Source organism: Falco biarmicus, chromosome 6 (genome assembly GCF_023638135.1).
Source record: "Falco biarmicus isolate bFalBia1 chromosome 6, bFalBia1.pri, whole genome shotgun sequence".
Lineage (NCBI taxonomy): Eukaryota > Metazoa > Chordata > Aves > Falconiformes > Falconidae > Falco > Falco biarmicus.
The window spans coordinates 25,291,445-25,317,188 of NC_079293.1; the positions used below are offsets into that span (position 1 = coordinate 25,291,445).

Here is a 25,744-nt window from a genome sequence, read left to right on the forward strand (position 1 = left end):
GACTGAGCACCGGGCACCCCTTATGTTCTCACACACATTTTATCAAATAGATGCCCTTAATTACAAAGGTACAAGGATCAATTTTTTTCATCCAACAGACATCCAAAAAGACATTTAAAGCCCTGAATTTTTAACTACTGTGTAAGAAAATGTCAGCAATATTACTTTATCTATAATCATCCCAGAATACCGTGCTAAGAAAGAATTCTACTCTAAGGAATAAATATTCAAATAGTAAATGCTTAATGCGGTTTCGAAGAGCAAGTAAAAGTCCAGGACAAAGAAAACAGGGATACCTGTTCAAAGCTCGTTCCTTGTGAACATTTAAAAATCTCCTGCATAACTCACCTTTTCCACCGTACTGCAACGTTATTTTTTTTTAATGTTTCCCACTGACCTTTTAAGCAATTTTATAAAAAAATTTAAATAAACTCAGCTAGTATCTATTTAACCTGCAAAATCAGCTAAGGCAGACTGCAACCTTAGTTCTTTTAGTGGTAAAAAATAGCTGAAGTAGCATTATAAATAGGAAAAAAAACCTTCCAGAAATAGCTCAGTTTGCTTTCAACAGGGAAAAATCTCAACTAATTTGGCAGTAAAACTAGGGAATATGACAGCACGGTGAGAACCGAAGCCAAAAACTACTTTCAAGTTTGGAAGAAGTGAAATAGTACTCTACAAACCCATTAGTTTTTAATTTTAGCATAACACAATTTCTGTACTTTTTTCTGTATCACGGTTAATAAATCCAAGGTAAACAAAAAACCTGCAAAAACTTCAACAAAATGAATTATCATTTCAAGCATATGAAGTCTATTGAAATTAATCAAAGTGGTCATAAATTAACTCAATACATGCAGCAAGTTCACATACATGAAACACAGCATAATTTTCCCTTAGTATTTTCTTCAATGTCAGATTTTACTTTCATTAAGATTCCCTTTGCTTTACAAGATAGAGTCTAATAAATTCTGATCAAAAATTAACATAATAACTTGGGGACATAATATTTTATTATTTTACTACCCAATTAATGAATCACAGTTGTTCCCTAGTATATGCAATTACATTGAATACCTTAAAGTTTTAAATTTGCAAAATACTAACCACTCAAGACTACCAAAAGCATTCAAGGGAATGAAAAAGTTACTGGTTCCAGACACGTTAAGAGTATGATAAAGGGGAAAAAGACAGAGAAAATGTGAGAAACAGAAAACAAATAGTTGAACATTTGGATTTATATATAACACATGGATTTATTTACAATAAAGCATAATCAAAGATTCAAGAGAGAAAAATCCTGTAAAGAACTCAGGATATCCCACAGAATTAAGGTAGCAGAGGAGAGAGAAGTAGAACGTAAGATACAGTTAAGAATTTTACTATTCTAGAAAGGATCAGAATACGAAGGGGAGAGTGTCAATACTGATAAGCAGCTAAAAATTACATGCCTAGTAAAAACACTTGTCATAGCAGGCTTTTGCTAAAAAATTTCTCTATACTTCGTCTTTGTAAAGTCAGAAGTGGCTGATGGAGAACGTAAATGTGTGGAATGAACCAGTTGTGCTATTCCTAAGTGCTGATAATTTTTGAATCCATCTGTAATTAATCAGCTTGACCGACATGTTTCTCTTGATAGCTCGGAAATTTTGTGCATTATGTGAAGAATTTAAAGGCGTACAACACAGTATCAGTTGGGTGGCTGTTACAAAAAAACCTTAAAACCCCCTGGAGTTTAGTTTATACCCCTACCCATATAACTGGCACTCCTGACACTCTCCAAGAAAACACTATGCAAATAGAGTTATCTCCTTCTTCACAATGATATTTCTGGTACTGGGACATATGAAGTGTTAAAATAAGATAAGGTCTTCATATCAAAAGACTTCTGACTGTATGTGTTACATGCCTTTGCTAGAAAACACATACAACAGTTAATATACTATATATTCAAGACCATACGATCCTCCTACAAGTAGTACTACTTTCCTGTTTAAATTCATTAGACATTGATCATTAAATTGTTTTGGACTTTTTTTTTAAAAAAAAAGTGAAACACTACGGCAGAATTTTAACATATGTATCCTGATGCCTGACAGTGGTGTACTATAGAAGAATTAATGTTACCAACATCATGACAGGAAACAGACGTGTTACACAAATACAATGTGCAAGTGTTAGAGCTATTAAAAAAATACCAATTTTCTTTTAAGTTTCAGATTCTTCCGCTTCTAGGCTTTTTTACTTGAGACAACGTCTTGAGGTGTTTGGGGGGTTTTGTTTGTGGGGTTTTTTTTGTTGTTGTTGTTCTTTTTAAATACTATTTTAAAGACCAAAAAGACTAAGTAAAACACTTCTGGAACACACTTACCTGTCTTCCAGGCACTGATTACAAATATGCTTAACTTTCAACAATTAATGGAATGAACATGATGAAAACAAAGCAATAATACATTATGTATGGCATCTTATGTATCTTAAATAAAGTAAACATTCATTCAAGTTGAAAGGACTGTTATAGAAAATTTGTACTTTTGTTAAAAGCCGACCTTAATGAGGTTGCTTCATACTGTGCAATCACACAGCCAAGAGATGGTACTTCTCAGAACTCTGTTTGGCAACCTTAGATGAAATACCAAATAAATTGTAAGTACTTAAAAAGTCTGTGGGAATAGCTTATTTATAGTAACTTTCTCCTTTGTGACTTCAAAGTTTAGTTTAATATTTTAGAGATAAACATTCCGGAGTTCTTGAAACATCTGTGACTTCTTAAAAAAATAATTTGTCTTCCTCTCCAATTTCTTAGATGTGATATTTGCAAGTCCATATTTAGTATGAGTTGAGGAGGCTACACTACTACTTCAGCATGTAGAGAAGCTTAATGAAATAATCTGTCGTTATTCCCAACATATTTACCCCTTTTCCAACTTTTTTAGCAACTGACTTGCTTTCCATATAAAATGTGAATTCTTCATTCCTTACTTTTCAGGCCTCCCACAACCGAGCTCCCACTTTTCTGAACTTTGTAATCTCCATTTGTTTTCTCTTTACACCTGTACCTACACTGTCTAACGTTTTCCCCATATTTATATTGCTTTTACTTTCTTACAAATTTACTCCGTGGACCACCATCCAACTCAGTCCATTTGTTCCCCCTCTCTTTTGAAGCACATACCTTCCTACTGAGTAACACCTTCCTAGTATTATACCTGCCAAATCTGGAATTCAAGAAGTAGGATGTTAGGCAGAGACAAGCAAGCCTGATTCCAGCAGATGCAAGAGGAGAAACTCCAGCTTTGCACCTTTACTTCTGACAACAAAAGTCCCTGCTGAGATCCTGTCAGGATGGTTTCAGCTAGGACAGAGTTAATTTTCTTCTCAGTAGCTGCTGCACCAGTGCTGTGTTTTGGATTTGGTATGAGAATAACGTTGATAAACACTACTTAGCAACAACTAAACCATCAATGTGTTATATTAAGTCAAAGACTTTCCAGTTTCTTAGGCCCTGCCAGCGAGAAAGCTGGAGGGGCACAAGGAACTGGGAGGCAACACAGCCAGGACAGCTGACCCAAATAGCCAAAGGGATGTTCCACACCATGAACGTCACGCTTAGTATATAAACTGGGGAGAGTTGGCCAGGGTCTGCTTGGAGACTGGCTGGCCATCGGTCAGGAGCTGGTCAGCAACTGTACTGTGCATCACTGTTTTATTTTCCTTTCCCTTTGGATTTTATCCCTCTCCCATCCTCTCTCCTTTTTGTTACAAGTGTTGTTATTATTTCAATTATTAAATTGTTCTTATCTCAACCCTCAACTTCAACCTTTTTCTCTATTTTCTACTCTACCCCACTGGCAGAGTGGGGTGGGAAAGTGAGTGAGCAGCTGCGTGGTACTTGGCTGGCAGCTGGCGTTAAACCACGACAGTTCTTAATTTAAGATCTTACAGATTACACTTCCTCTCATGGCCTGTGGTACCCTCCTCCGAGGACCATCCTGTCAAGTCCATCATCAATAAAGTCTGTAGGAAAACTGAGGATGAAGTAGAACAGTAGGTCACCACTAAAACCTAAGTCTTCAGTATTTTAACAGACACAGTTTCAGGGATTCCTCCAAGCTACACTCAAAGGAGTAATCAAAATCTAATTAAATGCAGGCTTGTTTCCTTGGCCTCTTGTATCCAGGCTGTACCCTGGACTGCTTCTTGCAAGATACCCAATGGCAAGTTCCTTCAATTACTGAATCTTAAAACATTGCATAGACCAACATACCTATGGTTATATATGTGTAACACTGTAAATACATACATTTACAAAAAAAAAAATCATTTATAGAAAATTCTTTTCTTTTTTAACATGTAAATCCCCATGGATCTCTGCAGTTTTTCACTCTGGAAGTAATTCACTTGGGAATTTTGCACTTAAAATCTTTGCGCTTTGGCTCACATGAGGAACAGTAGATTGAGAATGAAGAAAAAAAAGTCTTAGGCTTGAACCAAACAGCGCAATTAACAGGCCTATTTGTTTGCCTAATTTAAGTATCTGCTTCATTTTCTGAACTCTGTGCCATACAAGGGTTTGCGTAAAAATTCTAACAGGTACCAGATTCAAAGCTTAGATGCAGTAAACAATCCCAGTAACTGAAAGTGAATAGTGATGCTTAATTTTTAAACACAGTAACTCATGCAATCCAGATAAAATAGAATTATAGAAAAGTACATTTCTTTTTCACTTGCCTGTAATGTCTTGGAGATCAGATTTTTGTCAAAGGTTTTGCCAAGACTAGAAAATAATTTCAAAAGATCCTGAGCAGGAGGAGCATAGTGTCAGACATGTGCAAGGAAAGTTCAGGATTTTAGTCACAATCGATTGGAAATGCTCTTTTGGTCTTAATTCACAGAAGAGAACTGGTATTAAATAAGGCCCTACACGTTTTATAAGAAATTTCAGAGACATTTGAGCACAGCATTCTATAAAAGAGATGAAGATAAAGATAAGGAAACACAGGATCAGTTCTTCTTAACACCAGTAAACAATTGGGCAAAACCAATACCTGATGCACCAGACCTGAAAAAAAAAAAAATCCCCCTTTGAGTTCCCTAGTACATGAACCTAGAAACACAAAATCTGTGAGATAGCTGAAAAACTATCAGACCTCCTTAATGAAAGAGAAAAAGAATGCAAGAAAATAAACCTTAAAGAAAAGAAGAAATAAAGCAGAGCAGGAAAAACGTGAACAAAAGTACAAGGAAATACAAACAAAGCCTTGAGAGAGGCAGTGGATGACACAGTACATAACCAGCTGCATTTCCAAAAATTATAGTCAAATCTCAATTACTTATGACCTGCAACCCAGGTCCACAAATACTGTGAAGCATCTGTGCTATGGATGCCGAGACAGACAAAATACCTTCCCATGAGCTACTGCCTGGAATCACAGAAGTTCACACTAGATGCCACAAAAGCAGAGATGAGCATTACACCCTGCATCTCTAAACTGTACTGTCAACTATGGCACTCTTTACTGCCCAGCATATAAAGATGTGATAAAAGCCCAGTTTATGTTTTCACTTTTTTTTTAAGCACATTCTGACTAATCATTTTCAAAGTTAAGCCTTTATTAAATTTAAAATGTATAATTTCAAAACTTATCATGACATAAAAACTTTTCCACCCTTAACAAGGGTAGTGGTTGTGGTACATGGCTCTACTGCACCCTGTGGATTAAACAACCTCCTTAAAGTGCATGTGGTCACACTGAACCCCTGGGTTCAGTGTCCATTCTGTGTTCTGTGAGTAAAATGTACAAAACTATGTTCTAATGGCAAGGCAAATGACCGAACCAGCATAAGTGTTGCCCTTCTTACTGTGAGTGTATGATGCCAGACCGCTGATCTTGTACAAAGCAGTTGTATACACCAGAATGTTGGTCTTACACTGAAGTTTGAAGAGTACTTACACTTAGCCTTGAGAAAAACTGATTTTCTAATTTATGGTTGGTTCTAACAACCGTTGTATTGTAAGTGTCTAGATCCATATTTTTCTAAACATCTGAAATGTGTAATAGAAAATAATATTTAAGTTGCTATTCATAGTCAACACACCACTCAGTGGGGCACAGCCTGTTTAATCACACACATTTGGCACAAAATGTTTGTTTCACTCATTTATGTGAGTGCTTCCACTATGAGTGAGGCAGGAATAGAAAAGCCTGCTCTAGAACAAGATCCCCTTACTCAGCTGTGCTCGTCTGAGATGATATAAGGGCTACTAATGCCAAGTATTGCATTTATTGTTGCATCTCTGTAACACAGGACACTTCCAAATCTTTATGCGTATATATACACACATACATAGATAATGGGTATTAAATGGTAGCAGATATTTGTGAGCACTAGTACTGAACAAAGTCAGATGACAGGAGACAGAAAATTGTACATTAACTTGCTACAAGCTATATCAGGGGAAAACCCTGATTTTTGTCATTCATATAAATTTACATCCTGATATGGAGTGATATGCCCCCTATTCCTCCTCTGGTGATCAGGGTACCATGCAGAGTTCTGGCATCCCAGCATCAGAGGTTAGGAAAATTAAAAGACAAAATGTACAAGTCTTAAGGAATAAAAGATAAAGATTTAAAACCCCCCACAAATAACATTCCCAACTATATTAGAAACCAATAATCTAAAGGTTTCAACAATAAAAAGGGGGTTGGTTTAATATAATAAAAGAGATATAAAGAGAAGTATTCATATGAAAATGAGTAACCACAAATTAAAGGATACTACCATGCAGAAATTCAACATTCTGGGAAACAAACCGCTGTAATACCCTCTGCAGTACTGCAGCTCTCCTTGTCTTTTCTTAGGCAACAGAAAGGAGTATTTAAACAGGCATCATATAATATAATGAATTCACATCCTTAACAAACAATAAATTACTTGCACTTGTGCCAAACCAGTTGAGTGAAGAGTGAAAAACAAAGACCAATTTGCAACATCAAATTTATATTCCATAAAAAGATTGAAAAGCTAAGTATTATACCTTTGTGCAACACAGGTTTTAGATGGGGGCAGGTGGGGAGAAACACATTAAAACTGTACACAGGCTGTTACTCCATATGTGTTTGCAGGACTATAATAGATGTTTTTAATCTATGAAACATCTGGGAGTAAAAATCCAATTTGTATTATTTTTTTTTTTTAAGATGGAATAGTTTTAAAGTGTATAGCATAGCTTCTACAATATAAATCTGCACAAAACTAATAGCACAGGTCTATCCGTTAGGCTTTTTCTAGGAGTATAAAATATGCAGAATCCTACCAGGCCATATTGCCATGGGCTGTGTTGTCAAGGTGACAGAGTAGCTCCAGGGTTTGAGTGTTGCTTGATGAATCATCAGGGGATTCATGACTGCCTGATTCCAATTCCTTCGGCATCCTCCAAACAGCAGCACATGTCATGACTTTACTGTCTGAAGCTAAGCAACAGAGAATAATGTCAACAGTTCATTGTATGGAAGACATAGTTTGTATGCAGTGCACCAACATTTACACAAACCTATAAGCAATGCACATCTGCTGTTTAATATATTTAAAAATACTACACCAAGATGAATGCAAAGAATGCAGAATGTGGATACAGGCACAGACTTGAGTTAGCAGTCAAGTTGCTGCAAAACTCGTAATTAGCATGCATTTAATGTGCCTCTTCCTGTTTAAAGGCAAAATTCAGTGCTCATGAAAACATAACTCTTCAGGAGACAAGTTTTTCAAGCTTCATTCCCCATACCGATGTTAATGAAAATGACCCACAAGTTACATTGCTCAATTCCTTAACAGTAAGGATTTACAGATCGTTTTAACATTTGTCTTTTAAGGGCTATCTTCAGTTGAATCTACAGCATTACATTATATCCTTTACTACTAACTGTTTATTGCAAAATTAAGTTTTCCACGTAAGCATACTCCTCTAATCCTAGCAAATAGGACAAACCAGATAAAAACAGCTTCCAAGAGACAAACTGAACTTACAGGCATATAGCAAAATATTACAATTTACGATGAACAAGCCAACTGTAGATTGTGCAGAAAATACCATATGGTCTATGCACACATGGCACTACCCATCACCCCATATAGCAATTTGTAGCAGTGCAGAACGGGAGGGGACCAGAGCAGCACTGCATATGTTCATGTTGTTCCAGCCACTGGTCCACAGTTTGCAGAAGACGAATCAGTATTATCCACTACAGTAGGAACAAAGCAAGCAGCCAGCCGCAGCTACATTAAGCAAAAGCAAGGGGAGCAACTATCTGCTGGAGGATGTGTTCAATGAAAAGTCCAGGGGATAAGCTGCAATGAATGACATGTTTTCCATTCTGAGGTCATTTCGAATGCCACTTTTTCACAGTTCTGCCTTCAAGTGCATTGTAGCTCATTTTAGTGCAGAGTGCCTGATTACAGGGCCATGAGCAGATGTGAGCAACTTACACCAGTGGAAACTAAAACGGGAACAATTGTAATGAGAGTGTTTTCAAGAGGAAGGACAGTAAACCTGAAAAAGGCCTTCTTAGGCTAAAATGACATTAATAAAGGGGTAAAAAAGTTTCCATTATAAAGGTCACCGATCTGGACGTTCTATATGCAAAAAAGGCACCCAAACAACAGAGCATCGGACAAAAAGCAGTTTAGACATAGTAAACAAGCCCAAAAAGCAAGAATGCAGATGTATTTTAAAAGTAGACATATGAAATACAAGCCATAGTTAATTAGGTCAAGCCACTAATAGAAAAAGGCCACTGCCATGAGAAGGAAACAGGGGTAGGAGGAGGACTTTAAATTCAAGCACTGAATGCAGAACACACAAATGCTGGGTATTTGATAGATTGTACTAAATATAAAAAATATGTATGATGCACATACATGTTCTACAGTAATTTGGCATACACAGGTTGAACACAGTATCAGGAGAGCATACATCTAGAAGTAATGGATAATCCCTTACTTACTAACACTCAATGGAACTTCTACTAATGGTAGTGCATGCCAACTTAGCAGCTATTTCCAAATCATCTGCAGCAAATCCTTTACTCTAAATCCATGTAGCACTGAACGAAGAGGAGGAAGCAGCAGCAGATGGCTACCTTTCTTTAGCAAAGGGCAAATCAATGCCCAGCATGCGTCACATGCCATACAAATAATAATAAATGAAACTGGAAGTGCAATATAGTTCTAGAAGGTGAGATCTATTGAATGTTTCACCTCAATACTCAATATGTGACAGAACATTAAAGAACACAACAGTTTCTAGTAGATTGTAATTACTGAAAGGTCTGTACCATCCATGTGAAGTGTTAGCTTTTCCACTATAATCAAGATCTATGCAGAGAACCACAAAAGCAAATGATGGAAAACAAACTACATGTTTCTCAAGCCACCTTTTTTCTCAGCACAGCACCACAACTCTTTAAGACATCATTGAAATGTCACGAAGAAATCTGACATTCAGGATTTTAGAGAACAGTAGCCTAAACCACACACTTTTGAATACACTGGTATGTCCAATCTCGTTGAAGTACTACCAATAAATATTACCTTCTACTTTTTTTTAGTCGGAATTTAATCAACAAGGCTCAAGCTAGAAATCAGTGGCTAAAAATAAATGCTTAAAATTTCAATGTGTGACATAATTAAAAATCAACTGAATTAACATCTACTTTTTGTTTTTACAGCTAGCTAATGAACACAAGTTTTTATGTGGCTAGATGTTGAAAACAAACTGAGACTGGTTTTACGTATTGTTCTCTTTTGATAAAATGTAAAATTATTCCTACTAGAATATGAGTGTAATGAGATTATGATACACAAAACATTTTTGTATTAACAGTTGTTATTGTGTAGTATCTTATGCAATTTTTAAAATTTTTTCATCATTAAAAAAATTGCTCCCAGTCTTGTATATTCGCATTTATCTTTAAAGTACAATTCTAAAATTAAGGATACCTATCAAACATACTAGGGTTCCCAGCAGCACAGTAGTCAACCACTCCTTCTCAAATAGTGTAATTAGTTGTTAGTTTTTTCTATCCATGTTTACAAAGTAGAAATTTAAAAAAATAAAAATATTTTTAGTTTACAGTAAGAAAGGTTCAGTGAGACAGGTATCACACCTTTTTTCACTATAAATAGAAACCTTTTCTTTCTCATTACTACATTAATTACATTTTGTTGTTTACTAAAAGTTTCTTCTCATGTTACCATCATACATGTAAATAAGCTTATTACCTTCACTTCCACTTATAACATAGATATTCTTGTACACAACTGGTAACAGTATCTTAAGTACAGGTTGGCGCAGAATTTCACATGCAGAATCTTGTGCCATTCCATGCCTATTTCACTTCATCAGGACTGGTGAAGGACAAAATTTGTTGCGAATCAGCAAAAAAGAGACAACAGGCACAAAATTCCTCAATACTTAGGACATTATCCTCCACTTTCAGCTGGGTTTGAAGATGCTCATGGAAAATGACAGCTGTCGAATGACCATCCATCATGAACAACTGTATATGCATCACAAATCTTCAGATCCTAATTTTAAACTTTGGATGAATTCTAGAATTAAGTATGTGGCTGAAATCTGTAGAGCAGAGACTTGATTCAGAGCACTATCAATTTCTCCTTGCACTTTTTATGTAGTCTTCTACAGTTCTAACATTTTATTAATTCCCAGATGCATGAAACCAAAATGGGATTGCTACCACCTCCCACAAAAGTAGTTTTAGATATGCCTAGCCTTAAGGAAGGCTTAATTTTCTTTTCTGCAAGTAACTTTTTAAAAGAAACCATTTTTTACCTGGTAAAAGAGAGGGCAAACACTAGTGGTTAGTGAAAGCATCACTTTGTTATATCAGATGAAGTGGAGCTGTTCTGTGGGTCGCAATTCCTCTTAATCAAATAACCACTAACAACAAGCTTACAGTAATCCACAGACACAAGGTAACACTCATTGCATAGAAATCAAATTCCCAGAAAAAGCCCCTCATGGCTGTGTGACAAGCTTGCTAACGGCATACAGCATTTGTGGAATTACCAATATAGCCTTATTTCCCAAGTGATCATATTAAAATTTAAAAAATCCAGTATTACTAAGTAATTTCACTACCGCTACCCATTGCTTACCTAGAATATCTACAGGCAGAGAGAAACTCCAGATTTTCCCTTCTTTTACTATTTTCACATCACCCTACTGCATACACACATACAAAACAACGTTGTTTTTATCTACCACCTCTTTGTATTATTTCTTAAAAATGTTAAGAGATCAATATGAACGTAATATGTAAATGACAATGACAGTTATTCTACAAAAGAAAAACAAGCAAAGCACATGGTGCCTATTTAAGTCATGCTTCTATGCCTGCCTTAAAGCTGTTCATGTAACTGGAAACCACTTTTCCATCCCTACCTCATATTGAAACCAGAATTCTTATTTATGTCACAGCACCAACACAGAAGAGAGTGGATAAGGTTAAGCCAGTTTTCGTTACCAGTGCATTAAGAAAAAAGTTACCGGGTTCAACTAAGCATTACTGAACCCATCTTGAGAAAGTGAAAGTTAAACTTTTATAAAGAACAAGTGAAAGGCTTGCAGAAGGGAGTCCCACTGTATTACTAACTCGTTGCTCATGTGAAGCAATCCAGGAATGATAATGAACTGCTTAATCTTTGTCACATTTGTTCCTCCTCATTCAAGAGAAATCCCTTGTTTAATGCATTGTGCATCTTCAGTATACCTTTTGCTAGGTATAGCTAAGGATGGAGCTAGATGTTTTGTTCCAAGTCCAACAACCCCTGTTAAGCACTGTTTCCCCAGGTTCATCAATACTATCTCCTGGGCAGAGGATACCATCTGCTAGAGTGATTGTACACAGTTTCATCTACCTAGTTCTGTTGACATGATCCAGGCTTACAAACAAGCAAGCCAGAATTCAAGGAATAAGCAATAATCCCACATTCTGACAGCACTAGGTTAGGAAGTAACTACACATGATTCTGACAGCAATGAGTGTGCAATAACCAACCACAGAAAACAAAATTTGGTGAGTTTAGCGAAAACCTGATAACTGCAGTGATAACTGCAGCTAAAGAGCACAAGACCATCTTTAGATGCCTACTTCACAAGTCTAGCAAGTGAGAAAACTCTCCGCATGCAGAGCGTGCAATTTGCAAAAGGTCACAACTTGGTCAAATCAATACCAATTTTCACTGCGGCACTCAAAAGGACTTCTCAATGAGGGCTATTTCCATGACAATTTTCAGCCTTCCACTACCAGCTGTTTCAACACACACACAAAAAAAAAGTAAAAATTGTAGACAGGTGAAACATCCTGCTTATCTTCCTCTAAACATTGTCCCCCTTGTAGAAGTAGTCACCTCTGAGAAAGAAATAAGCCTGGGGGAAAAACAATAAATCTGCCTGAAATGTAAACAGAACAGGAAGTTATTAATGAGAGTTTGAAAAGTAACACATATGTAAAGTTAACCACAAGTACTCATTACTCCTTTGCAGAGTTACATCACACTCAACAGATCAATTCACTGTATTGTTGCTGCTGCAACGCAGTAGCCAGCGGACGTTCCTTAGTACTATACAATCATTTTAGGACTACATACAAAAAGAAATATGGATTTAAGGACATGGACTGCTGATTCAAGATGTAATTTATTTGCTCAGGACACAGAGTCATTCCTGGTCTTGTGGCAAATTATAGTCTTTTATGAATTTACAGATTTTTAAGCTAGAAGAAATTGTCTTCACACTTTACACAATGTTTGATTTTGCTTCAGCAATTCCTACAGTTAAAGGCTCAATGAAAGAAGTGAGCTCTGTCACATCTCCAAATTTAGAGAGAACATAAAATTTTAATTTGTTCAGAATTATTACAAAGAATCCTCCAGAAAACGCCACAGACTGCAAAACTACAAAGAATTCAACTGAACATCAGGTGTCATAAAAATCTGTTTATACAGACTTCTTGAAAGATACAGTTTATTCTCTTTAATAAATAACAGCTTTAAAAAGGACATAAGATGCAGTCCCAGTAAACATACTAAGAAACCAATTGATATCTGGACAACTGATGCAATAAATCAGAGTAGTTGCACAAGAAAGATGCAGTCTAGTTTGTCACTGTAGACAGTAAGCGTTCTCATGTAGACCTCTATTTGGTTTTCTTTTATTGACAACAAAAAGCTATACTTGTTATGTTGGAGCTATGAGGATTTTCCAATTTAAAACAACCCAGTAATTTCATTGTTTTCCCACACTGAATCCCATTACTGAAATTCTCCGTCCCAAATATGTTTTTTGTAAGGAAGCTACAAAAGAAACTATTCTACTTAAGAGCTTGATGGTTTGAGTTTTAACAAAAAAGAAAGGGAGGGTAGTAAAAAACCCCACCTTAAACTACTTTGGAGAAACTTCCATCGGTCAAATATCAGTGAAACAAGCATGAAACAGAAAACCAAAAAGAATATATGGAATATAAAAAACAAATCCTCATCAGAAGTGTGGATGCTAATCGACACTCTGCAGTTTCAGCAGAGGTCTAAGTACACACAGAAAGCCAGAAGCTCCATTTGCCTTCCTCTTTCAGGTGCAGGCTGAGGCACACCCAGAACTTGATAGAAGTCACAAAGTACTACTGCTTATCCATGTTCTGCCTGCCACCAGTTCACCCACTGAAGGCTTTCTCCAAAAGTGATGTTAGTATCTTTTACCAGCAGTAAGTAGAGACATTAGAAAAAACTGAAGGAGAAACTTACTTTAAGAGTGATTAAAAACAACAGCAGTCATTATTATTTGGTAACAGTTTCAAACAGGGTTTTAAGAAGTTAACGTTTTGCTTAAGTAAGTGTTGCCATAGTAGAAACGGAAAAGTGTAATACAGTGAAATGGACATACAAGAAATACTACCACCTGCCCCTCCCACCCCCCCTTCAACAGACCGAAGTGTATTTTGATCCAAATTATACAGGTCCACATCAGCCAACATTACAGTTCATTGCTGTTCAGTCATTTACCTTTCATTCTTCTGGCGCCACTTGCTGAATAAAACCTACCATGCCACTAAGGTATGCCGATACATTGAACAGCTGCAGTCCTGACCTGTCAGAAGCTTACAGCAGTCACCCAAAGCAGACCAGATCCAGCTCTGGTCAGTCCTCCCTAATTATTCCATTTTACAAAGCATTTTAACCTTTGTGTTCAATCAGTCTTTATGGTCTTTCTTAACTAAACACGTATGATTAATCAGCCTTGATTGTTTTTCTTTCTCCCAAAACTGAAGCCAGTTATTGTTAGTCTCCTATTCTTTTTGAATAATTTCAAAACACATTTTATATGTACGTTAATAAACCAGTATTTAAAAACTAATTTTCTATAACCAATAGCTACACGCATCAAATGGTAGTATCTACAGGAATGATGTTTTCGTTTCACATTCTGCTGTCATTCTACTCCATTCCCCTGTGTTTAACCTTGAAACCCAAATGACAACGCTCCCGACATCACTGCCTGCCGACATTCACACTGAAGCTAGAGGAGCTGAAGTATCAGTGCCTGACAGGGTTTGCTCTTTGATCAGCTCAGGTGGTGCAAAGCCAGCTGGCTGCAGTTACTCTGTTGCCCAGGGAACAACAACTGAAGTGTATACTTCCTAAATCTGCACGGGAGGCCCTTCTGCAGCATTGCCACAGCAGCTCTAAGTGGTGAAGCTGCTATAGCTACAGCCCAGCTGGTGCCCATTAATGCTCACAGTATGACAGGAACAAGCAGCTAGTGTTCAGAAGCCTCCTTCTTTCCATTGACAGAGTTATCACTCTTCCTTATAAATCAATGTAAACATCCTTCTCCTAGTTTAATAAAATGAAGAAATAAACCCCAAAGGATTCAAGTGTGTATCTTTTTGTTAAAAGAATAACCTTGTGGCCTTTTTAGTCAATTCATAAAACAATAAACATATTTATTTATTCAACAACATGTCCTTCACAGGCAAAAGAAGAGGGGGAAACACAACATACCATTCTTTTTCTAGGCTAAGAATTTCATCTTTTGTGCTAAAAGCCTGTGTAGTCTTTTATTTAACATTTTTCTGAAATACATGGGCTGAAATATATGTAGGAATAAAGAGCTGTAGACAGATTAATTTTTCTTTCCATCACTTACAAGCACTTTACAGTTACCAAAAACAGTCTTTGATTTTTGAAAAACATAAACATGGAAACAGGGCAGAAACAACACAGCAGGTCACTCTGTATCCTAATGGAAGTATGTTTTCAAGTGGAGTTGAAAGTAGAAACGATTAATAGGAAAACAGTGACATACAACAATCCAGACATATTCATACACAGGACATCTTCCATACTTAGCTGTTGTCTCATTACTCCAACCTGCAGAAAGCACTGCATAAACAGCAACCCTCTTGTTAGCATGCAGATCACAGGTGGCCATAAATTCACATTTACTGCACACCAATACAACACAGATACAGACTTTGATCTCTAGAGAAAAGGCTTCCATATTTGCATTGCATATACAGATGTCTAAGGAGGCTTTAAAAACCTCACAGGCTGGACAGTAACACCGAGAGAATGACCTAAGAGTGTGAGAAGGCATGAGGTATGACATGGAGAGACAGATAAACCCACCACGTTGTATGGGAACAGGAGACAAAGCCTGCAGAAACCTAGTAGTCAGACAGCTGCAAGTTTGGAGAAGGCACGTATTTGTGCTTTTTTATAGCCTGCTGTTTCTTATGCTGTTCCAGAGGTGATCTGAGACAATGTTCCAGCACATACCTTTTTGGGGGATATGCTCTGCACATACACATCTATTTGACGGAGCTCAAAATTTACTGACTGCATTTCTGGAACTCTGCCATGTGGAGACAGCCCAAATGAAGAACAGCAACCATTGCTACACTGATGAGCTGAACTTTGCTCTTCAGGCAGAATTTGTCTGCAACACTCTAAAAGCTGCTCAGCAGCACAAATAGGTATGCTCTTTCTGACACTTCACATGATCAGATCTCACCCGTCACAACAATGACTTACAGTTTATTTGATATGTCAGATATATCTGTCCAGGTATTTTAACACAGTAGAAAAGAATTAAGAAACTAGCGCTAACTACATGCTCTTTTTTTGTTTGTCTGCAATAATCTTCCTACTATTGTTAGCACCAGCACACCACAACAGTGGGAGCCATACGAGAAGCAAGGTATCAGCTGGCCATACAAAAAGCATTGTGAGATTTAACCCTGTGCTCAGAGCTGCACCATACACCAGTAGAAGTTAATGAACCACATGTACACGTTGGCTTCCATCATCAATAAGGCTAGTCAAGCTGAACCATTATCAACATTGATACTTTAACACACACAACGTATGGCAAAGAGAAAGCAGGTGTCTCATGAAGGAACTCGCTTTTATCACCAGCAAGGCCACAGCAGCTGTCAGGTATGTTGGGCTAGGTGACAGCAATGCACTAAGGTTCCCACTTGATGTTTCACAAGGTATTAAACCACTATATACTCCTTAACAAGTTAATGGGAACTGCAAAGCACTTGCCCCCCATCGAATCGAGCACCTTACTAGACAACTGCATATTCAATGGTCTGTCCAAACAACCAACATCTAGCATGCCTACTCTACTCCATAGGCATTCCAAAGACAAATAAAACAACTTCATAGTTCATGGAAACATACTTCAAACAGGACTAATGTCACTATATCCTACATGAGCAGTTTATGTGGCTGCCTCAAGCTTGCTACACCAAGTTCTAACCACTAGCTTGATTTGAAAAGGTAGGTTCACTACCCCTTATATCAGCCTTTAGGAGTTTCCACTTTGTACTTTCCCTCAACAGAAGCCCAGATGTGTGGTCATTATTGACACAAAACAACCCCACTTTATTCCAGCAGTAACTTGTGATTCAGAACTTAGATCTCAGAGTCATAAGTTGCTTATATCTTCACATTATTTGTCCAATTTGGGTAGCTAACTTCCAGATGTGCTCATACATCAAGCACCTGTAATCATGGAAGAAAATAATTATAAACAATTAGTGGCTAGATGCAATATCATTTGATTTTCTGTTCGTGAAGTTACAAGTGCTACAATAAGAAAGCTAGTTTTACTAATATAAGAAGTGTTACTCGTGTTTGGGTTTTTTTTAGTTGAACTCCACTCACCTGATATCAAGGTATCAACAGCAAACAAATCCAGAAAGTCCAGAGAAAAAAAAAAGAATAATTAGTACCCTACAGTAATCAGCAGTGTTCTCAACCTGAGGCATTCAAACAATACATGTTGTTGTTTCTTGGCTGCTAATTACTGTAGAGTTCTCATTTATTTACAGCTCAGAAGTACTCACAGGAGAAAACCCCACCATTGGTTTTTGTATGGAACTCAAGTGGAGAAAGACATAGAGCTCTTCCCTAAAAAAGCTTCTCATTTAAGAAGAAAAAACATGAAAATAGAACCAAATAAAAACAAGCCCAAAAAAGCCACGGTGGGTTTTTTTATAAGCCCTGTGCCAACCTACAGTCAAATCTTCAGCTCAGAGATACGATACAATTTCTTTGCTAGTACTGACCAAATAGGCTTTATTTTTATTCCAAATGCAGAATCTTACTGGGGTGTACAATCTCACCACGATCAGAGAGGCATGGTTCTTTAGGAGGGACAGATCAAGAAAGCAAGAAGGGAGAATCATCTTTTATGAACAACAGCAACTCAAGTGCATGGAGCTCTGTGGAGGGATGAGGGCCTGCTGCAAGCTTTTGGTTTAGGATTGAAGGTAGACAATGTGGAACATCACAGTTGTCTGCTGCAGGAAGGATGAAGGCAAACAGTAACACAGCCTTCAGACAACAAGAAGGAGCTTCATATTCACAGGTCCTGGTCCTCATGGGGGACTTCAACCACCTCAGTGTCGGCTGGAAAGGAAATGCAGGAGGATACAGGAAGTTTCTGCTTCTGCTTCTACAGGAAGTACATTGATGATCACTAACACCAGGAATCAACGAGGCAATGGGGAGGCATTCTGCTGGACCTCACAGTTGCAAATATCAAAAGCTGGTCAGAGATGTGAAGGCTGGGGAAAGCCTGGGCTACAAAGAACGTAAGAGGAAGGAGTTCATCTTGTTCCCTGACATGAAGGAACAAGGCAGACAGCAAAATCCCCTATCACCCTGGGCTTCAAGAGATCAGACTTTGGCCTGGTCTTCAAAGAAACCCACAGAAGTCAGTCCTGGAGAGAAAAGGGATACATGACAGCAAGTTGATTTTCAAGGTTTACCTCCTCCAAGCTCAAGAATGGTCCACCCAGATGAGCAAGAAGTGAAACAAGTGGCAGGAGGCTTGCCTAGGTGAACAAGGAGTTCCTGACTAAATTCAAACACAGAAAGAAAGCATACAAGATGTGGAAGAAGGGACAGGTGACTTAGGAGGAATATAGAAACAATATCTCACCGCACAAGAACGTGGTGAGGAAGCCAGAGCTCACCTGGAGTTGAATACAGAATGAGGGCTATACAGATATAGCATCAGCAAAGGGATGACTTGAGAAAATGTGGGCTCACTGCTGAACAAGAAAGAGGACCTGATGACAGAGAGAAGTCCAGAGTACTAAATATTTTCTTTACCCTGATTTTATTACCCTTAGGACTCAGGGATCCCAAGACCAGTGGGAAAGTCTGGAGTAATAAAGACTTACCCTCCATAGAGAAGCATAGAGTTAGGGAATATTTAAACAAATAAGACCTGAGTAGATGCACCCATTAGAGCTGAAGAAGCTGGCCAACGTCACTACGAGACCAGTTGCAATTACCTTTGAAAGGTCATGATGATGGGGAGAGGTTCTTGAGGACTTCAAAACAATAAGTATCATTCCCCCCTTTAAGATAGGTAAGGCGGATCTACACACTAATCATCCTCCCCTCAGTCCCTACGAAGGTGACGGATTAAGTGAACCTGGAAAACATTTCCAAACATAAGGCAACTGGGAGCACTCACAGTACACACGTACAAGATTTACGAAGACGACATCATACCTGATGAATATGATTGCATTCTGCAATGAAAATTAAGCTGAAAATGCAGGCTCACTAAACACGGGGACAGTAGTTGATGTTGTTTATCTTTACTTTAACAAGCCTTTGATGCACCCTCTCATAACATCCTCACAGTCAAGCTGAAGAAGTGCAGGTGGACAATGCAGTGGGTTGAAAATTGGCTGAACTGCCATTCTCAAAGGGTTGCGATCAATGGCATGAAATCCACCTGGAGGCCAGTCACTACTGGTGTATCCTAGGGACTGACAATGAGGCCAATACTGTTTGGCATCTTCATTAATGACCTCAGGGAACCTCAGACAGACCACAGTAGGCTGGAAAAATGGACCAACAGGAACCTCATGAAAACCTTGTGAAACACAAGGCCCTGCACCTGGGGAGGAATAACCCCATGCTCCAGTACACACTCAGGGCTGACCAGCTGGAAAACAGCTCTGCAGAGAAGGCCCTGAGGGTCTGGGTGGCAACAATTTGAGCATAAGCCAGCCATGCATTTATGGCAAAGAAAGCAAACAGCCTCCTGGGCTGCATCGGACAGATCATTCCCAGCAGGTCAAGGGATGTGATCCTTCCCATCTGCTCAGTCCTGGGCAGACCCCTTATGGAGTACTGCATCCAATTCTTGGCTCCCCAGTACAAAAGAAACATGGAGATTCTGGAGCAAGTGCAGGTAAGGGCTACAGAGATGATGATGGGACTGGAGACTCAAAAAGAGAAGCACAGGGTGAGTCTTATCGATGCAAACAAATTAGGATGTTAGGAACTAAAGAAAACTGAGACAAACTCTCTCAGTGACAGGGTAAGAGGCAATAGGCACAAACTGAAATAAAAAAAGATCCACTAAAGCATAAGGAAAAAATCAGAAAAAAAACATATAAGGCCCTGAAAAACCTGGTCTGATATCATTGCTGATTCTGCTTCAGGTAGGAGGTTCAATATCCTTTAAAACCCTCTGACATTCCTTACACTCTGAATTCTCAGGATTCTTAAGCACTGGAGAAGTGCTGTTAGTCTACCAGATGGCACATACACTCACAACGGACATCATAAAACTATGCTGAGCTGCAAAATAGTCTTCACAATGCCAGAAAAGGCACATAAATATTAACCACAAATTCTCATACTCCCTGTAGTGATCTGTCACTCCAGCAGCTACAGTAGCAGAAATGTCTGCAATGGTTCTTCAGTTTTGTCATATGTCTAATGGCCAGAAACAATGATGTTTGTTTGATGGCACATGAAGTCAATGTAATCGCAGTTTCCTTTTTTAAAAAGAAAACCTCACACAAAAGAACTAATGTTGCAAACTTTCACCTAAATATTAGGAAAAAACCCTCAAATTACACATCTTCAAAACATTTTAACACATTTTCACATAAACACTGTAGAGAATAGAATAAACTACAGATTTAATGTTATCAGATGACTATATCAAACTCTACAGATTTGCTACTTGAAGTTATCAATTCACTAAATATTTAAGATATGACTAGGACTTGAAATGTGGTGTTGATAAGTCAGCAAGGGAGAGGGAAAAAAAAAAAAAAGAAAGAAAAAGTCCTTAGCATTCTCTTAAGAGTCTATCAAGCAAGTGATGCTCCTTCAGCCTCTCCAGCATTCCAAGAAAGATGGGATATGGGGAAGCTAAAACAGGCTATCTTTCCACGGTAGAAAGATGGCCATATAAAATGAAATGCAAAAAAGGTGAAATCACAAGATGTTTTAACATTTACTTGAAGGAACTTGCACAGCATACTTGGTTACACTTGCATGATTCAGGAACAATTCTGAAGTTTAATACAAACCAGAGAAAAGCAAGTTTCTAAGTTTCACTGATTTAACAAGCTAGTTGGACAAGGATCTCTAAACACATAGTATAGGGCCTTGTGCGTATCTGCAAAGCGTTATTTACTGCAGCAATAACATTGACTAGAGATGGAGAAAGAACATATTTTCTTTCAGTTTATTATACTAGTTCAGTTCAAATATTTGAAAATTTTGAGTTAAAAAGCTATTTGAAATTAAAGAAGGAAAACAGTTTTTCTTGCTCTAAGATAAAAAAAAGGGGGGTGTAGAATGAAACCTTCTAATGCTGAAGGATAAAGCAGCACATTTCAATAGCTTCTCTCCCAGTGAGAGTTTTAATTCAGAAGCATTTTATCCACTTTCTGTATTTTAGAAGCACTCTTTTCAATATCATGACCATCCTGTAATACTTCAATTTCAGTCATTTTCTCTCCTCCCTTTTCTTTCTGATACTAGTTCTATTTTGCTTCACAGCACAAACATCACAATTATCCTGGTAACAGCTGTCAAATAAAGATGAAATCGTAAATCAAGGGATAACAAGCATCTGTGCTTCAAGTTATAAGAACTGGGGGCTCGGATATAACTACTTTTCCCTACGTACTTGCTCTTACACACTGGCTGAGACAATACCGAGCTTGACTCCTGCAGCAGTCTTACATGTGAATATTATAGCACAGATTAAGATAATAGAGCTACATTACCTGTATACTGAGTTCAGTCCAAATCACATCTATGCAAAGAGGCCAGCAAACTTGAACAGCTATTAATATGGAACATTTTCTCAAGCCATTCAACACTTCTGTAGTAGTCTTCCATCATATGGATCAGATAGTCAATCATTTCCCTTAAAATCTTACTGAAGAGTACTTGTAAAGAACCACTTATATAACAGCTAGAATCCCTACAAAAACAACAGGTACAAGCTACAAAGAACATTAAAAGAACACCAAGCACATTTATTTTTTCCCCTCAAACTATGCGAATAAACTTTCTTCTGTACATCCTGCCACTACTGCTGAGAATAGGAATATAGAGATGTGTTCAACTTCCCCCCATTTTAATGACTGTAGCATATCACATGGCAGTACCAATGGTATCCCTAGATCAAGAGATTTCACTACAGTAAAGTGAAACCAGTAAAGTCCGTGTCACCTGCCATCTTCAATACTAAGCAGTTGAAAGCACCACCAGCAGCCTTATCTCTAATACCCTTACTGATGAATTTTCTCTGCAGGAAGTTTAATACATAAGTTTACTGTTTGGCAAGTGCTATGCACCAGACAGCCATAACTCATAGCAGATTTAGTGTTTTCAATTAATGGATTTTAAATGCAAACTATTTTCCTTTTCATCAAAATTAAACAGCAGTTTTATGTTTGCATGTGTCTGTGTTCTGGATCCCAAGCCACTTGAGTCTTCATAACAGCTGCACAGTGGCACCATTCATGTTTGGAAAAAAGAAAACAAAATGTGTGTTTTGCACACTTGCCTGCCTGCATGTGTGAAGTTACAGATAACAGCCTTCTCCAGTCCCACTTTCTTTTGCCCTCTGGTGGCTTTGTATGTCCCTACATGTAATGGAAGCACCTAACCTATTTTTGTAGGAGTTTAAAAACACATGTGCACTGGGAAAATAAATCAAGTGTCTACATTACAACTCAGAAAAAAGGTCTTTGTGTCAAGACTGACAGTCCTCTGAACCTAATGTGCAGCAGTAGCTACAGAACCCAGCAAAACACTGGGCACCAAGAATAAAATAGAAAGGGTTGTTTCACAGCCCCATAAAAGCTTGATATGTCCATATCTCAAATGGAGAGTGCAATTCCAGTGTTTGCATCTAAAGAAGTGCATAGCAGGCTTAAGCAAGGGCAACACAAATGCAGACAATAAAACAACTGTCTTATAAGATGTTCAACAGGTTAGGGTATTTCATTTGGAAGGAAAACAACTTGAAAAAAACATGGCCTATGTTTACAGAAACAGAAAAGCAGCAGCAAAGTGAAAGAATTGCTACTACAGGCCAAATCTTGCAGTCTTAGAATTAAGTAGCACTCATCAAAACAGTACAAGTTAAGTTTAAAAAGAAAGTGTGGGGAGTCTGGCCCATGAATAGAGGGCTGACAATTGATGTTACAAAAGTTTGTGGCAGAATGTAGTCTCAACTAGTTCAAAAAGGGATTAGAGACCTGTCTACAAACCTGTCTAGGCTGTTCTACATCGAATCTCCTGTGGCTGCTGTAGAAGTCACAATACTGGTACAGATGAACCAATCACTGGTCTGATCAACAGGTTGGTATTAAACCATTTGGAAGGAAAAGGTAAGCGTACGTCTTACATACTTAAGGTAAACTCTCACAGAAACAGCAGTATTAATGTGAAATACCTTGCTACATCTTACCCACCCACACCACACCAAAACCAGTTCACACTAACAAGAGATCATTGTCATTCCTTGTTTTTCCCTGCCTCTACAGGTCTTCCACTAGAACCGACAGTTACGTCCAAGAAAATTTTTAATTCTATACCAGCAAAACTTACCCTGATAATTAATCAAGATAACTAGATTCCCTTGCGTCCTGACCTATTTTAGAGATAAATAGGAATGATACCTCAGCAGCTCTTCCTCTGTCCCCCTCAGCGTCCAAAACAGAAATGGATGGGAAGTTGTATTTGACTTAGTGATAACGAATCATTAAAGAAGTCATATTTCAAAACAAAGGATGACACAGACAAGGAAAGAAACACACGGATTAATTTGCAGCACTAAAGACATTCTTCTCCCAGCAGTTCAAGCAATCTTCTTAGTAAATTCAGGTGAACTGCGAATAATCCCAACATTATGGAGGAGCATGAGATGGAGAATCTACATTGTGGACTGTAAACTCTGAATTTGTATGGAAAAGGGTACCGTACTTAAAATTCCTCCAAGTTTTTGTTAAGTCATTGAAGCCAAGTAGCTGCTCAATAAAACTAAAGTCTGAAAACAGATCAGTTTCACTGGTTAGCAGGACAAGTAGATCTGATTTGAAGGGGGAAAACATTGAAAGTAGATGAGCAAAAAATCATATATGGTCTGCTTCCTTTTATGAAAGGGATAAAAGAAAATGACCACCGTCTTTCTGCTTTCGCAAATGATTTTCAAATTTTTTGCATTTATAAATATATGAGAGACGTTTACCAATAGCTGTTTTCAATTTTAACTGCAATTGATACGCTGCAATCGTATTTCCCTCTTTTGAAAGAAATCTCTAGTTTCATCAGCAACAAATACAAATTCCAACAGATATGGTGGCATACACCAATGCCATCAGTACAATAGATGCTTCTTAACGTAACAAGTCTGCCTAAGAATCTGCGATAGTACACATTTAATTTACATCAGCATGCAAGTATACTGCTCCAAGTACAAATTAATTAGAAATTATCATATTGCTTGCCTACTTCATATTTTCTAATATTTCAAAATAGCTGAGGCTATTTGCTTCACATCTGTGAAACGGATATAACAAAGAGGCACTGAGTTTGAAGGAACTCTTATTTGCAGAATTTATCAAATCTCCAGGTCTTAGAGCATCCAGGCCTTCTTTGAATGACATTTTCTTGGTTGTAAGCAATTTTATTTTACAAGTCAGAAAATAGAATTTACAATCACCAGTGCTTTTTCATTGTTTAAACTGTTAAAATTGGTAGTAAAAGTTTAACAAATAAAAGTAATACATTTCTAGAGCTCCATAGGAATAGAGTTATGCAAATTCAGAAATAAAAATGTTTCAATGGTATTACATTTTAATCAGTAAATTTTAACAAATACAGTTAGAACATCTATTACAAATGCAAGGTGGGGAAAGCTAAGAATAAAAATTAAGTCAAATGCTTGGTAAGGTATGTCTGTACATTGCCATTAGACAATTACATCAGTTATGTTAGTACAGCAATAAAAGTAGTTTCAGGTAAGGCATACATGTTAGAACATTTACATTTTCATTTTGCCTTCACCTGAAGGTGCATTTCTGGCAGCAGTTCAAAGTAATCAGATATCAGTGGGCACTTAACCATTTTAGGGCTGATTTTCCTGCTAATACTTCTCTTTAAACATTGTTTAAGTATTTCCTTCATTAACTACTACACAAGACACCCAAAAAACAAGGTGACAAATATTCTTCTTAATGTTTTTAAGATCTGTAATTGTCAGTTTAACTAAATAAATAAAATAATTCTATGAAGAGTACACATTCACATCTTTCTTTTCAGCCTTACGTTTCCACATGTCTTTGTATATGTCTTTCATCTTCTGTTCCCACAGGAATTTTTAAGAAAATCCTAAAAGAAATAACCAACACATGTTCTTCTCCAAGCAGCACAGGATAAAGCATTCTCTGAAAAACTTCCTTCAAAATAACTGTTAGTTTTTAATTGTACTTGATGAGACTGAATTTACACATTTTAAGGATGACTGAAGTACCAGACAGCAGACAACACCAGCATCTTTGCTCAGGACTGCCTATGGTCTCAATGTCATCAAGAACAAAAGATGTCAACTTTTTGGGGTTTTTTTCTTTTTTAAAAACAAACAAAAAACCCACAAAAACCAAACAAAAACAAAACCCAAACCAAACCATCTCTCTCAAAGTTTTGCTGATGATAATTGAATTATGAAAAGTACTGGTGAAAGATTCACATACAAGTCCTAAAAAAATTCTTCAGTATATTCTTTATAATTTATTGACATTATTTAAGAGTTTAAATTACTCCCTTTTAATTTGTCAAGGCATGAACACTTGTTAAACCTCAGATT

General features: G+C 37.5%; 1 protein-coding gene across 1 annotated transcript in view; it reads right to left on the reverse strand.

Annotated features, from left to right (window-relative positions):
- Nucleotides 1–25,744, reverse strand: part of EIPR1 (EARP complex and GARP complex interacting protein 1) — an 89,478-nt gene that overhangs the window by 37,712 nt on the left and 26,022 nt on the right. The window contains exon 4 of the mRNA XM_056343129.1: nucleotides 7,322–7,478. Coding sequence (XP_056199104.1) covers nucleotides 7,322–7,478 — 157 coding nt within the window. The remainder of the gene's footprint in view (nucleotides 1–7,321; nucleotides 7,479–25,744) is intronic.